The 17,115-nt window shown below is 40.3% G+C and overlaps 1 protein-coding gene across 1 annotated transcript in view; it reads right to left on the bottom strand.

Annotated features, from left to right (window-relative positions):
• The window catches only part of COLEC12 (collectin subfamily member 12), a 207,122-nt gene that overhangs the window by 46,117 nt on the left and 143,890 nt on the right, over positions 1–17,115 (bottom strand). The window contains exon 3 of the mRNA XM_036009233.1: positions 3,086–3,208. Within this exon, the coding sequence (XP_035865126.1) occupies positions 3,086–3,208 (123 nt within the window). The remainder of the gene's footprint in view (positions 1–3,085; positions 3,209–17,115) is intronic.

Consider the following 17,115-nt stretch of genomic DNA (forward strand, 5'->3'; position numbering starts at 1 on the left):
TGTACAGACCATCTGGGTGACTCAGGAGTCCTCTGACTTGTTCAGCAGATTCTCTAGAAGGAACTTAAATGATATCCTAACTGGTCGCAGTGTAAGTAACATAAAGAAGTAAACAACATTTTGAGGAAAACATATGGAGTTGCCTTTGCTAACTCCTATAAATAAGGAGTTTCTATTTTATTTCCTTTCATATTCTTCTTCAGAGAAATATCTTCTTTCACTGAATATTTTTCTTTTTTTAATGGAATTTGTTTAGACTTCAAAGGGAGTTGTGTGAAGGGAAAACTGGGTCTTATCTTTCTGCCTCTTACAATGTGGAGTCACCAGCATCTTATCAGCAAGAGAGGACTCACTGTACAAGAGAAAACACATCTGGAAAATATCAGCATTTTAGTTCATTAAGGCTGTTTGAAAACCGAAATTGCATGTTGTATTATCTTATTTTTGTCAGTAGAGGCCTGAGGGGTGGATGCTTTGAAAAAGGGAAAAGATGGGCAAGATGGTCATCTTGCCTCCTCTTGTCTTGCTCCCTCAGTCTCTTCTCCCCTCCATCCTGGTTAGGTTACACCCTGCAGAGCAGGCCAAGTCAATCCCCAGGGTTTTAGGTTTCTAGGTAGAGCTTTAAGTTGCTGTAATTCCCTAAGAGCAGACTGGCTTAGAGGTCCCTGGCACTGACTGATTGCCTTTACAGAAGTCAGCACTAATTCATAATCCATCTACCTATCTCTCCTCTCATTAATTCATTCAGTAAACTTTACTTGATATCTATTAAGTACCATGAGGCAAAGTGCCAGTGGGAGATATACCTAATAAAAGATAGTCTCTTGTGTTCATAGAACTTACAGTTTGCATGATAAGACAGACCAGCCCACTAGCCATGATGATACAGTGTGATGAGCTGAAAGTAAATAAAAGGTGCTGTGGGAACAAACACGAGGGCACCTAACTCAATGCTGACAGGCTTGTTGCAGGACATGTGAGACAAGTAGGGAAAGGAGGAGTCATGTAGGTGGAAAGCAGCGAAAAGGTTTCCTAGGCAGATGGACCAGCACACACAAAGCAAGCCAGAGCCGAGAAGGGCTTTCCAATGTTATAATGGAGAAAATACCTGTGCTTTAAAATAAACAAACAAACAAAAAAATGGAAAAAAACCCCTCCTTTGGATCTTTTTGTATAATTCTGAAGGCATAAAGATCCTATAGCTTATTTCCTTGTGGAAAAACTACAAAATACCATATGCTGGTATGCCCTTCAAACCTTTCTCACTTCTCATCTCTCTTTCAGTAAATGTTTACTTTCATCATATCACAGAGTACTGAGCCCTAAAGATATTTATTAAATGCCTGTTTGATTCCAAGTTTCTCCTTTATCTGGGCTTGCTAGGAAAAGACATGGAGGAGTGATAATGACCTAAATAACCTAGTAAAGGAGGAGAGTCTGAATTATCTAGGGCATAAAAATCCTCCTTTCCCCAATTTGGACTCCCTTCCCCACCTCTGTCTAGCTCTTGCAATGATTAAATAGCCTGGCTTCATCACTTGCTCTGTTAATCTTAGGCTAGATGAACTAATCACAAGTGAATAAAATGACTTGGTAACTTCCCAAATTTCCACTGCTCAAATTCATCACTCAACACACTACAGGAAGCACACAACTTTTCCATGTATGTGTCCCTAGAGTTGGGATTTAACAAGCCTCAACTATACTGAGTATTTTTAAAATGTTTTTCCATTCTAATGGCTACAGCTGTATAAATGCAGTTATGAAGAAGAAAGGAACAGAGAAATATAGGCACTTATTTACTGGGACCAACTATAGGAGAGGTGATTTAATTACACCATCTTTTTTCATTCCAATCACTTTGAAAAGTGGCACTATAATTGTCATTTTAGAGAAACTGGAAACTCTAAGAGGCTGTGATTCATACCCAGGTTACACAGCCATGCAGAGGACTTGGCATGATGCTTGGAATGCCCGTAAGCACTTAAGAAACACTCACAATTGCATTGCAAATGGCAGAATCAAAAATTGATCTAGGACGGTCTGGCTCCAAAACCCGTTCTCATTCCAGTACACTGTGTTTCCTCTGGAAACCACTAGACACTGGGAGAGAGGTAGGAAGAGTTACAAGTTGGAGGGAATTCACATTGACTACTTCTCTTTCTAGGCCAAGTCTACAGCCCAAGGAAATGAGAAAGGAATGTGTGGGATTCTCCACTGTTAATCTGTCACTTCTGAAGGAAGGCAGCTGAGATGGTGGCTGAGTGAAAGGTTTGAAGATCAGCAGATCCCACATCTGCCTCTTGCTGAAACCAGATGATACATCTGTCTCACGTGTCTTTGACGGGAAGGCTTCCATGGCTATTTTCTATAAAAGCATTTATATAGTTCATGATTCTGCATCATGACACCTTCTACCCTTGGTGTCTGGAATGGGTGCAGGGCTTGGGGAGCAGGGACCCCACTTTGTCTTCAAGTTTGGAGGATTCATGCAAAAATCCACCATTGACCTTAATCAGACACATTGAAAGAATGTCCAACATCCCACACAGTGCAATTGAGGTAGCGGCGCTGTCTCTGTGTTTAATTTCTATGGGACAATATTGTTATGGGGGTATATAAACAACAGCAACCACAGTAAGTATGTTGAAGAGAAAAAAGAGGAATTAGTGGGCCAGTCCCTGGGTGAAATGTCCTGTCTCTGGAGATCCTGTGTTTGGCTTTAATATAACTTTCCTGTGTGCTCACTCCATGGTTTCCACAGGGCCTCTTAGAGATAAAATGAAGAAAGACAGAGGAAAAGGGAGTAGCTGGAAATTGGCAAGAAAAAAACAGCAAAGAGGAAAAATCTTTATATCTCAGAGAGGGCTGTTATCATTATTATTAAAATGAGTCGAAAGGAATTGCTACTTTCACCTTCTGGATCCTATAGCTACAAGAAGCTAAAGATGTATAGATGAAATTTAGGATGTTGGTCCTGCATCCGAGTAGTATTCATGAAACACTTCATATTTGTAAACATGGGTTTTTATCATGTTAATGAAGGGACACTTGCTATTTGGAAGGAAAAGGAAAGAGTACTTACCTTTGTATCCCAAAATGGCTACTGTGATTGTTAGCAAGGCACACAAAATGTATAATAATATGATAGAAAACTTCAGTGCCCAGTTATTTTTACATTTGGTACATTGTGTTCCTTCCTGAATACCTGTAAGAGAAGTCAAGTTTTAATAATAGTGAGCAAAAACATCACTTAGAAGAGCATCCTCTTGCATTTTGGTTCAAATGTTATGATTAAATATAACTTTTTATATATGCCTTACTACAGGATGAGTTGTATTTTAATATTAAACATACCACTTTGGCAACACAAGCACTTTAAATATTACCATGTTGTTATTAATATATTTGATATGACTTGAAAATAACACATAACTCTGTTTCGTAGAATAGTTTTGAACCAAAATATACTCTGATAATTATAATTTCAATAAAAAATTCTACACGACAGAAGATTTAAAGTACCCAAATCTACTTGTTTCAGCCATTATTGAACCTACAGCAATTCAAACACAACCAACCAAAAAAACTGTGACTTATCCCTTGCTGTTTGTTTCAATGGTGCACTAGAGCTGGTTCCTACTGGTTCTAAAAAGTCTATTGTTGAATTTGTAGGAATTTGGGGAGCTGATTATTAAACTGTTGGCAGCTTGAAATCAGTCTTGGAGGGAGTATTTACACTATGAAAATTGGCAAGCACTATGAATTATGATCCTAGCCCCTGCTCCTAAAATGGTGTCCCAGCATGCCATTGGCTGTAAATGTTATATAACCTGGAGCAGAAATATAGGTACTTTTATTATTAAAATGCTCAATATGTAACCATTTATATATATTACATATATATATATAGAAAACTGATACTGACCCTTATTTATCACAATTATTTAAATAAGAATTATGAGGATAACTAGAAAAATCAGATCTTTTTGATGAGATAAGGTAAATGTTAACATCACAGTTCAACTTTGTGAAAACTATTCTAATCTAAATGATAAACCATCATCACTTCTGCAAGTGACTAACTCACAAAAGGGAACTTTCCATTGGATTGATTAGAAACACAGAAGACAAAGACTGTGGATATTTTAATGTGAAAATCACATTATAAGGAGTACTTGGTGATTCCTTCTTTCCCTGACCTGTTTCCCAGTGTCTTACTAACAGCATCCCCCAGGAGCAACAGCACATAAAGTACTCATCTTCCATAACTGTGCTCAATAACTTTTGATGAGGAGGTTGCAGGGATTAAACCACAGCCAAAGTTTCTCTCCTTAGGTTTGTACTTTCATGCATAGCACCCTGTTTCAGTGAGAAGAGCTCAGCTGTGTTTAATGCAAAATGATGAGAGAAACAGCATAGAACAATGACTCAAATTTAACTTTCAAGGTTTAAACAATGTCTCTGGTGTCTTGGGCCAGAGACCCAACAGGAGGGGGCTCAATTTGTTCCATGACTCAGAGTAGTGATTCTTAAACTCTGGGTGCATCAGACTCATTTGAAGGGTTCATTAAAACACAACATTTCTAATTCAGGAGGTCTGAGAAGGCACCTGAGAATCTGGACTCTGGGCATGTTCCCAGGGGATGCTGATACTGCTAGTCTGGGGACCATGCTTTAGAGTGCTTCTCAATTAAACCATAAGGTGCTTACAAATCCCATTGTTCAAATGCAGATCTAATCCAGCAGGTCTGAGGTAGGAATTAAGATTCTACATAAGATCCAAGTGATTCCTGGTCAGAGAGATGCACTTTGAGGAGCACAGATCTAGTTTAGATGGTGATCATGCTGGATCAACCTTTGGCCAGCCAATTTCTCGAAGATGGACCTTTAAACTCAGACTCATTGATCAAACAGACCTGGTGTAAATCAGCTTCTTGGCACCATGGTTTTCCCATTTATTTTACTTCTTTTTCTCTCTGTCCTCTTTTAATTGCTACCTGGATGTCTCAGCACCACTTCTCCTGTCTAAAACTGACCTTGACACTAGCCCTGCCAAAAGAGATCTCAAATTTTCACCCAACTTTCTTATTTCCATTCAACCTAAAAACTACTACTCTTCTAACCCCCCAAGGGTTTAAACTCAGGGACACCATGAAGTCTTCTCTTACACTTAATCTCTAATTCACTCAGTCACCAGGCCAGGCTAACAAATCTTCCTGTGGGATATTTTTATCATGATCATATCTACAGTTGACTGATGTTCACTTACTGCTTATACTGTACCAGGTACTTTACACACAGCATCTTCAATCTATATAATAACCCTTTAAGGAAGAAATGGTTGTGAGAAATGACATTCCATAGACATCACAACCAGGATTCAAACCCGAGTCTTTCTGACTCCAAAAACCGTGATCTCTCCACTACACTACAGTGCCTCTCACTAGCCATTCTTTCCTCTCCATTTCCACTGCCATCATCCTAGTGTGAGACCCTTTAATCTCAGTGGAAGCTTCCTTTCTCATTCCCACTGGAATCCAGCCTCACCCTATACTAAACCACTGTCCTTGTGACAATGCCAAAAAGAAAAAACAAAACAAAATAACTTTCAACAGCTCACCATGAACTAAAGGATGAACATCCCCCTTCATTAGCTCTTAGACTCTTCATAATCTGGCAGTTGAAAATGAAACAAAAACTCTTCATATCCAGTTAGAGTAAAATATTTTTGGAATTTTGAGAGGGAGAAGTATAGGTGGACCCATGAACATACCATATTTCATGTTCAGAAACAATAAACTTGCTTTGGTACCAGCTATAGAACACAGAAGGATAACAGACATAGGGATGCTGACAGGCCACCTTTGGAAAGGATGGGAGGGTTTCATTCCTTTTGGATTTTAGGACCATGGTAGCCCCTCCAGGGGCTATTTCTTACATTCTATTAGAAGAACCTCAGAAGACTTGATCAGAGCAGGGATTATGGTAGATAATAAAATCTGGGACTAAAAGGTTGCTTAGAGGCCATCTGTTATTGATGGGGAAAGTGAGGCTGGTGAGGTAAAGCAGAATCAGAAGCCACATGTCCTAAATCCCAACGCAGGGCCATGTGTGCTAGCTCTGTGTTTGCCATTGAACATCTTGTGCACGTGGTGTTTGTGCAGATCCACTCCTAGACAGTTGACACTGGTTCACATTCTGAAGAAAAGTTACTTCCTCACAATGTGCATTTCTCATCGCTGACTGTATCAGTATTTAATCAATATCAGATGGCACCACCTGACCTCCCTTTCCACTTGACCCACTTTTTCTGTCTTGTTTTTTCTTTCCCCTCCCAGACTTATTTTTAATAAGAACTCTGTTTTATCTTTCTCTCTCTGCCCTCAGCTGGGAGGACATAGGAATGCCTACTACAAAGAGATCCTGCTGGCTCACGTAGCTGGAGGACCCCTCCTCCTTGAACCTAGATGGTCACAAAAAACATTCAAGAGATATCCCCTGGTTAGCAGCCTTTGTAGTGTTTGTTTTCTTAGCATTACTTTCCAGAGACTGGGGACTCTGTTCCCATTGGAGGGGGTGGGGTAGGAAGGGCAAGCAAATGGATCTGCAGAGTGCTGCGGATAAGAGATTCTAGTGCGGGAAGTGAGGTGGTTTTGCTTCTTACCAGTGAGAGATCTAGCTTATCAAAAAATGTGGCCCAAACAGCACATTTTATTCAACAGGCCACAGACTGAACGTGCCTGAAGGTTCCATGCCTATTGGTTATCCCTCTTGAACTACCTCCCATCGGATTTAATTTTTGGCTCACATTCTGAATATATTTTCCTGTGTCCAAGTCTTTATTATACAAAAAAGTCCTGGGGTGCAAGTGAAGCCAAAATCACTCTGGTTAACTCATTGAGTATGCTATGGACGTTCAGAATAGGCTGACAATATGGTCCCTGGTGCCCAAACTCAAAGTTCCCTGTGTTGCTCTGTTTCCAACATATGTTTAAAGGAAGAAGAGTGGGGGTGGGATGGGGCCCCCCGGGCGGAGGCGTTTAGCCCGTTGAAGAGAATAATTGAAACACTGTAGGAATGACAGTGCAGATGGCCAGAAGAATTCTCCAGCAAGGAGAGTTCCTTTCTGCTGTGGTTCTTCACAAAGAGCCCTCCCAAGTGCTGTGGGAAGGCTGTAATCCAGTCTATTTTTCCAGTCTTTTAGGAGAACAAAAGAGTTTCCTTCACTATCACATTTTTCTGCCATGGACATCACCGAAGGAAGGCTTGTCTGTTAAAATGAACACAGGCTTGTTAGGTTAAGGCTGGCACTTCTGGGCTAGTGGGGGGCACTTCTGGGCTGTCATGATGATCTCAAGTGTCTAGGGCTGAGTGTGTTGCCATAAAGATCATGTTACCAAAGAGAAGCTTCAAAAACCTGGTAGGCTACAAAATCCAGAAAACCACAGGTTTTGATCTGACTTTTGCAATGAACTTTTCATGCGGTTTTTTTATAGTTATTAATCTACTGCCTGATGGCATATATTCCCATAAACCCATGAGAATGACTTGGCTTTAACAGTAAAGCTGATGATTCAAATGAATTCCTATAATTAGAATGCCCTCAAAAGCAACAAAATGGTAAGAGTTAACATCCTGGTTAGTTATTTGGATGTTATGCAATAACACTAGAAGAAAAATATGTAAACACTTTATTAAGTTTTTCTTACTATAAAGGCCATTTACTAAATGATGGAATATTGATTTAGTTAAAATTTTTTTTTATAATAATAAGTAATTTAGTTCCCCAAATACAAATCCCAGCCCTGGATGTCTTATTATGCCAAGTTTCCTAAATAATATGGAGAATCATAAAAATGAAAGCAAGACAAGAACTGGCAATGAAATAAGTTTCTGTGCAAAATAAATGAAGCCTCACAGCATCTCTGTATTGAGAAAGATGCACTCAAATCAGAAAAATTATTTAGAAGAGAGTTTTATGAATTTGAAATCTTCAGCATTCATTCTGAACTTATATTGATATGATGCATATTTACCAAGGGTATCATTTTTCATTAAAAGAATATTATATATATATGAGGGGGGACCCAAAAGTCCCCTGGAATTATGTTATGGAGTCCAGGCCCCTTGTAGTACAGGTTTCCTCTGCTGAGTAAGTGTTCTAGGAACCCATCTGTATCAGTGTACCAGCTGGTGTTGTTGTGAGAGGCTGTGCTCAGCTTCAGTAAAAATTTTTGAAGACTCTTTCAGTGTGCTTGCCCATTTCATGACGGATTATTTACAAATGCACCTGCCCTTGCCACGCTGAGTTTTTAGCTGTTTATGGCCAAAACCGGCATGACTCCTGTGGCCCCACCCATTCATTTGATCTTGCCCTGAACGACATTTTTTTGTTGCCCCAGTGCAAAAAGTCCTCAAAGGGAAATGTTTTGCTGAGGAGTAGGTGAAACAAAAAATGTTAGAAGCACTAAAAGATATAAAAATCGACAAATTCAAAAACTGTTTTGGGCAGTGGAAAAAAGTCTCAATTGGTGTATTGTATCAAAAGGAGAATACTTTGAAGGTGACTGAAGTTTAAACATATAAGAATAAATACATAAGTTTTTATAAATAAACTCCATATATGGGGTCCCTTCTCATATATGGCAGTCATTTTTGGCTTGGTTTTAATATAAAAAAGAGTGTGTATTATTTGTACCTGGCCTACTAGAAAATAATTGTTGTAGGCTAAAGTCAGATGTAATGATGCCCCTCAGAAATAACAGTGTCTGCAAGCATATAACTGTTTCAGAACACCATGATTTTCTCAAAGGGATGCATAATAATGAATCCTTTATTATACGAATTGTACACAAATGCTTTCAATTCTTAGGAAAGAAATCTTGCTCAGTGGGGAGGTGAACCATCATATCTCCCACATTTGTCTCTTCTCACTGGCCCATTCCTCTTGGCTCTCTTCCTATTCATTTCATTCTATGGGCATAGAGGGAATTGTCAACAAGCTTGATGACACATTTCAGCAACCCTGACCACTTCATTATCTGGCACTGCCAAACAATGTCCTTCTATGCTTAGGCACTGAATCTTTTAATGAAAGGACTCGGGAACCTTTAGCTCCATCTTGGACCATCAGAGTCTGCTGCATAATTAAGCAAGACAGTTGCACTGTGCAGGTATTTGGAGGGAGGCCACAGGACATTTGGTGAGTGGGTGAGAGTTTCCTATTGCTGCAAATGCAAAGAGGAATTGCTGAGGAAGGCTGCCATTACTGAGGGCCTGATATGTGCCCGGTATGCCCTCCCAGCTATTTACAATTCCTTTAATAATCCTGCAAAGCAGGAACTAAACCCTAATTTAATAGACTTTAGGAAAGTGAGGGTGAAAGGGGCTGAGTATTCAAGCCAGTGAGTGGCTGAGCTGGGAGCTGGGAGCTGGGCCCAGACTTATCACACATTGCTTCTCCAAGCTTATCAACTTGCAGAGGCAGAAAGCAAAACAAAGCAAGATTAAGGATGCCTAACAAGATAAACTGTAGAAAGCTGACAGGTTGGACTTGTAGGAGTGTTCTGTCAAAACAAAGAGGTGCAGAAACATTTTTCCAAATGTTGACAGAAAAGGAGAGTAAAATTCAGTCCCTAGTAAGTTAACTATTACTACAGGCTGTAATTTCTTTCTTGTTCTATGGTGACATACTTGAGCAGTAAGTTAATTCCACCTAAATAAATGCTCATTATCTCTGTGAGAGGTAAGGACTGGCTTGGAGGTTTGGCTGGTGAGATCTTTGAGCCCCTCAGGGAAATCATCCCCTACCAGTGATGGAATTTTTGGAATGGGGTAGGCTGGGAACAGAAGGTAGCTTCATAATTTCTAGGCAACTATGGGACATGCAGGGGCCTTGCTCACTATAAGCTTAAAGCTAAAACCAGTTGGTTGCCCCTGTTGAGCTTTCTTCTAAAGCTCTCATATACTGAAATAGGAGCTTCAAAAGCCAGTCTCTAATGGTTCATTCATCAGCGGACCCAAACAACTGCTGGTGGTTCAAGAGTGCAGGGATTGGGTGAGGTAACTCAGTGGAAAGCAAGAACATGAAAGGATTGATTAAATGGTGATAAAAAATTAATTTATCTCTACCCCCTTAATGCTCCTTTAAAAAAAAGAGAGAAAAGAAAACCTTGTTGGAGTGCATTGGCAAAATAATTCTTTTTACAAATATCAGCTTGACCCATGATTCAGAAATCCACAGTAATTTTCCACTGCCATAGTAACAGCTCTCAGTGGCTCAGAGTAGATTCTGGGATATTCACCAGTTAGCATCCTCTGACCATGAAGGTTCTCAGAACCGCAGGACCAGGGGGAGTCAACTGTCATCTCAGCAAAAATCCATCTTCCCAGCGAGGAAACTACCAGCCCAATGAACTCTTCTGCTCACCCCACTCACACATGGGTCAGCCCTGGCTCAGAGACTCAGGTTTCTGGATTCTCCCCCAGAGCTATTTAGAACCCCCAAAACATAGCCTACTTCACTGTGCTTCTTTCTTGCTACATCCAATTTATTCATTTGTGCAAGAAATAAATATGGAGTACCTATTATGTGCCAGGCACTGGGTATAATAGTGAACCAAACAGACAAAAATCTCTGCTCTTATGGCACTTATACTCCTGTGGGGTGATATTTTAATATGTTAGAAGGTGATAAATGCTATGGAGAAAACTAAAGCAAGGAATGGGCAAAAGGCATGTTGGAGAGATGGCATTTTAAATAGAGTGGTTGGATGGAAAGCAGTATGGAACTTCCTCAGAAAACTAAAAATGGATCTGCCTTTTGACCCTGCAATTCCACTGCTGGGACTCTATCCTAAGAACACTAAAACACCAATCCAAAAGAACCTGTGCATCCCAATGTTCATAGCAGCACAATTTACAATAGCTAGATGCTGGAAGCAACCAAGATGCACATCAGTAAATGAATGGATCAAAAAACTATGGTACATTTACACAATGGAATTCTATGCAGCAGAAAGAAATAAGGAGCTCCTACCCTTTGCAACAGCTTGGAGCTGGAAAACATTATGCTAAGCGAAACAAGCCAGGAAGTGAAAGACAAATACCATATGATCTCACCTTTAACAGGAACCTAAACAACAAAACAAAGAATCAAGCAAAATATAACCAAAGACACTGAAATAGAGGACAGGCTGACAGTGACCACAGAGGAGAGTAGAGGGAATTTCAGGGGACATTGGGAAGGGTTCATGGGAACAAACTTAAAGGACACATGGTCAAAAACTAGGGGGAGGGTGGTAATGGGAGGGAAGTGGGGAGGAGTGGGAGGGGGGGCTGGACTGGGAGTAAAAAGGAGAAAACTGTATTTGAACAATGATTAAAATAAAATTTAAAAAATAAAATAAATAGAGTGGTTGGAGGCGACTTTGCAGAATAACATTTGAGTAAAAGCTGGAAGGAGTGTGGGAAAGAGCACTGAGTCCCTGGGCAGAGGCCTCACTGCAGTCACAGAAAAGTCTCCCCACACCTTCTCCATGTCTTGAGATTTGCCCTCCTTCTCCCTGCCATACTGTTCCTCTCTACCAAGTGACTTCTTTTAAAACTTTACCCACACTTAGGTTTCTTCTTTAATTCTGTCATTGTAGGACTTCCATTCAGCTCAATATCTGACAGTCTGAGTGATGGCTGTTCTATAGTGTAGTTGTAACTTTGATGTGGTTGTGCGAGGAGACGAGGCATGATTGCCTATGCTGCCTTCATGGAGAATCTCCAATTGTGTGTTTTCAGATAATTTGAATACCATCTTCATGGCTATCATCTCTTACAGATACGGGAATTTTATTTTTCTGCAATACTGCTTTTGCATTTCTCTAAACAAACCATTACGCTCATACTCTCTGCATGTCACACAGTTTAATGAATATCGACCAGAGTGCAGATCCTGGAAATGGGGAAAGGAGGCTCTGTCACTGCCTCAGTGAATCTCCCTCACACAAATTGGAAGCATGAGTGTCCACCACCTCTCAGGTGCAGGGACTTCACAACCTTCTCTCATACTTTTGTGTCCAGCTTTCTAGGTGATAAGTGACATTCTGGTCTCACTGTCCCAGAGGCCAGTGTGTAGACATCTAGGGAGAGGCGTTCAGCTCAGGGGTCTTGCAGTCAAAACACAGATACTCAGAACACCTTCCTCCCAGACAGTCAGGGACTCGGGGCTGAAAAGGAAGAGTTTTCATCACAGGAGGTGGGGAGTGCAGTGAGATTTACTAATCAAGAGAGCACAAAGCAAAGCAGTCCTTTAGACCCAGACCGAACTGAACTGCAACATGGAAAGCAGTACAGCAGCATTACTACATTTTGTGTCCCTCAGCACTCATACAACTAAATCAGTTAGGGCAAAGATGAGAAAAGCAAACCCACAATCCAACATTTGCCTCAAGTGTTGTTGCTTTAAAAATTATCATTTGGGGGCAGCTGAGGAACTAATATAATGGTGGGAACCCTACTGAGCTGAGCAGGGTGGGCAAGTCCCAGTTAATGATAGTGTACTTGTTTATCACTGAAACAGCTATCAGGCATGTAGAAATTATGCTGAGGAGCAGGTGCTAGCAAAAAAAAAAAAAAAGACTAAATACACTACCTTTCACATACCTCCTTGATTTTAAAAACCATGATGCAAAAAAAAAAAGCAAGGCGGGGGTAGCTCAATGTAAATGAAAATATCAATCAGCCTGACAGACATTCCTCTTCCTCTATAAGTATGTGTTTTTTACTTTCATCAAGTAAAGACTGTAGTTGAGGATACTTAAATTAAGGGAAAAGTGAGCCAAGATAGACAGATTTTACTGTTGGTGTTTTAAAGGAATGATCTATTCTGCACTGAATGTAGGCCCAGCTCTGAATCTTGATAAGAAATGAGTCAATCAAATTGAAGTGACCCAAATGAGCAAAAGTTGGCAAATAAATAACAAGAGAAATGGAAGGGATCTATTTTACAGTTTACTGGTCCAGTAGTGAGATGAGAGTGTAGCCCCCAGATTTAGCGAAGAGGGTCCCGTTCACAAGCTTGTTATTCATACTTGTTAAAACTGGACAAAGGACAGAGAGAAATAACTTCATGGGGCAGACAGCTATGGTTGTAAAGGTCAAAGGAATAATACTGGAAAATAAAAATGGAAAACTACTACACAAAAAAATCAGAAGGCATGCAATTGAATATAAAGTCAATGAGAAAATGTTTGCATACTAAATTTTCCGTGCCTCTGTAAACAGTTCATAAATGACTGAGTTAAATTGGGAAAATTGTTTAAAACTGAGATTACTAGATAAAAAGATGGATAAGTACATACATATATATGTATACACACACAATGTTCTTCTTCTCAAACAATACAGATGTTTTTAAAAAAAGGATTTCTAAGTCAAAATTCAAATTCCTAATTTTCCACAGATTTCTCAGGGGTGTGCTGGAGCCAGCTCATACTGACTGGTGAGATCCAACTGTTCATATGTCTTCATAGCTCCATGTCCAGTGACTTTACCAATCTGGTACAACTGACCCAGAACATGTAAACAAATCAAACAACTGCTCTGTCCACATGGAACAATCACTTGAGAAGTTTAGGATCAATGGACATGGTGAAGATTGTACAGACCTTTGTTCCTTCTTTCCTCTGTCCAGTCTACAGAGATCTTATATGCATTCTTATTAGTAATATTTATGCACATTAGATATTTTGAATTCAAAACTTTCATGGAAGCTTAATACATTTAAAATTAATAAGCTCAGGGGGGTGAGATAATCTTAGGTTCCCAGTGAAGCTGACAATGGTTAGGGTTTAATTCATACCTGTCTGTTAACTTTGTACCATGGACACAGGTTTGACTTAACTCTGGCCAACCACCTGGAGAGCAAATTTGCTTCTCATGCGGACACAACTTATAGAAGGACTGGCCTGATGTGTCATCCACCTGATGCAAAGGTAAGAGGTAGGGCCCAGGAAGCTGTGAAGGACGCATTGGCTTCATATGGAGGAAGCACCATAGAGGAAGGGATTTTGAATGACAGCCATCAATCTGGAAGATAGTCTCTTTGCCTCCTAAAATCATGCAGGAATTCAAACACCACCTGCCAGCGCAGAAAAAATCCAAGAGTCCAACGGAGCAAGAAACCTCTGTATGTTCAGCAGGTGCACAAATGTCTGTGACAGTTACAATCAAACCCAGAAACAGACATAGGAAAATGTTAGAAATAAACCAGCTGAGCTGCAAACAGCAGAGGCAGAATGCCTTCTGAACTTCACCTCCTACAGCACAGAATTGCAAAATTTGGTCAGGGCCACATCAGCTCTGGTCTATCACTCACGGGAGATCAGAGATGCAGAAAATATATCCACAAGTTCACCTGATATGAAAGTCTTAGAGCATAACCACAATTATATTTCATGCTCAGAAAAATGAATTTTACTTCCCAAATGGCCAAACAGTTCCTAATTAAGGTAAAAAACTGGTTAAAGAGGCTGAAAGAAGGAGTCTTAGGACAACTTTTTAACAACATTGTCTAATCCACACCTAGCTCAGGGTTTTCTGTGCTACCCCAGTGAATGTGGGGTTCAGAATCAGTATCAGAATCACCCTAGTGGGAGTCACTCATATATTTTATTTCGAATTTGTAGTATACATCTGTTTACATTAAATCCTGGTATACTGTACACAGTTTAGAATACACTGAGAGTTCATTCCTTATTATTCTTTAAAATATCTTGTGGTTCTGCCCTGACTGGTGTGGCTTAGTGGATTGGGCATCATCCTGCAAAATTAGGGGTTGCCAGTTCAATTCCTGATCAGGGCACATGCCTGGGTTGCATGGGGTGTGTGCCAGGGAAAGCCGATTGATGTCTCTCTTTCTTATCAATGTTTCTCTCCCTCTCTTTCTCCCTCTCTTCCCCTCTCTCTAACATAAATAAATAAAATCTTAAAAAAAATATCTTGTGGTCCTTCCCAGTTAAGAAGAAATACTTGTCTTAAGTGGCCACTACATAATGGGATCCAGCAGAGTGAGCAGACCTTGGTGGGCTCAGCAGACCAAGGACAAACACCCCTTCTAGAATGAGGCCTGTGGAGGGTTCTTTCTTTCTAGTTCAGTGAAACTTCCCAATCCTACTGCTGGAAAAGCCAGGCCAGTGGGTTGCCTTGCAAATACAAAGGGAATGCTATTTCATTACCCTCACATTATGCATGCACCAAAGAGGAACTGAAAAAGAAGGATTCAGTGATTCACAAAATGTCCATTCCTAAATGAGGAATAAAATAAAGTCTGGATATTAAAGCTTGTTACTACGCAATGTTCCTTCCTGCCAGAAAGCAGTTGTGTTACAGCAGCAACGCTAATAAAGACAACCGACCACCTGTAAATACAACCTACTGGTTGCCCTGAAACAAGCTGTCACTTTATACAGCACTTAGGGGAAACAACACCTAATAAACAACACCTAGTAAAGCAAAGGAACATATACTACAGTAAAAGAAAAAATCCCACTTACAACCATGGTTATGACAGTGCTTATAAAATTAGAAGCACTAATTTATTAGGGTATACAGAGCCCAAATGACTGTGTGATTATATATTTACTAAATTATATCTATAGGACTATTGCATAGAAGTAAATCTTCTTGGCTTTGAACTTGGTAGGAAGAGCCATCTGGTTCCTTTTCTGCTTACTTCCCAAACATCACAACTGGGCAAAAATTACCTACAAGAAATGTTCATTGAAGTGGAACTGGAAAGCAGGGGCTCTGGGTGGGCCCTGGGGCTCAGGGAGGGCTCCTTCTTTCAAAGGCTTCTGCTGGACAGGCCAGAGTAGGATGGAGAGGATTAGACAGTAGGGAATAGAAACAGCAAACACAATTTTGAGGAAAGAACAAAGATTTGTGATTATTTAGAAATAACAGGAGAAAGGGGAGAGCTGTGGCAACGGGGAAATGAAAATAAACAACAGGCCTCCTGAAACAGACTGTAAAAGAAGTTCCTACCATTGAGCAGTTTGTGCCCCAATGAGCTGGGAGACCCAAGGAGCAGTGTCTGTGCTTGGCTCTCTGGGACACGGAGATGCTGTGGATTATTTCTGTTAGCATTAAAGGGCAGGTTTTAGAGAGTGAAGGGAAAACAAACTGGAGCACAACAGTCATATAAAATTACTTAGACATCCAGGGCAAAAATCAAGCAAGTATGTCAGGTAAAGAAATGAGTACCAATCTAACCTCCATTGTTAAAATGCAGTGATTCTTATTTCCCAAACAGCCAATCTGCTTCCAATACTAAGGTTTTATTTTATATCTGTACACTTGGTTCTCATGGCATGACAGGACTTCAGCTCTGGTCCTTCTCTTCCCCACACCTCATGGCCAGGTGCCTCTGGGTGACACCAAAACTGGGAACCAAACACTATGGCTCTGCCCATCTGTCAGATACACACCCACTTGGGGCACTTTGTCTAAATAGTAAAAGAATTTTTCTTTGGTAGATATATTTCAGAGTTCTTCTCCATTCTCAACTCCCTTCCCCCCACCCCCACACACTCTCGTGAAACAAAAATAGGTAATCAATAGAAGATACCAAGCTCTATTTATTTTTACTGCACTGTCTCATTTCTATTAAGTCAAGGGCCGCAGGTCTGAAGTCCCTGAGCCACAGCTTGGAGCACACTACTCAAAACCTTAAGGTGGTGCAGAAGGAGGTGCAAAATAGTTTCCTACCTTTATCATTCTGTAGGATACACTGGGTAATACATTCACACAACGTTGGGCAGTTAGTGATTGAAGAGGACACATCAAAAGCCTTTCTGCCAAAGGGACATTTAACATGACCTAGAAAGTATATTGATGCCTTATGAATAGGAGATCCATTTTTTAGTCTCATCTTCCAGCAGGAGAAGGCTCTGGCAAAAGAGGTTAAACCTCCTCCCATCTTTAAAGGAAAGAGAGTTTATAGCTCTGTAGCAAAAAATAATGAATCCCTCTGGGAGACTGGTATTGTTAAATTAATTAAACAAGGAGGCCATTAGACTCAGGGAGCTATAGGCCTTGGAGGCCTACATAAGGAAACCAAAA

This window comes from Phyllostomus discolor, chromosome 9 (genome assembly GCF_004126475.2).
Source record: "Phyllostomus discolor isolate MPI-MPIP mPhyDis1 chromosome 9, mPhyDis1.pri.v3, whole genome shotgun sequence".
NCBI lineage: Eukaryota > Metazoa > Chordata > Mammalia > Chiroptera > Phyllostomidae > Phyllostomus > Phyllostomus discolor.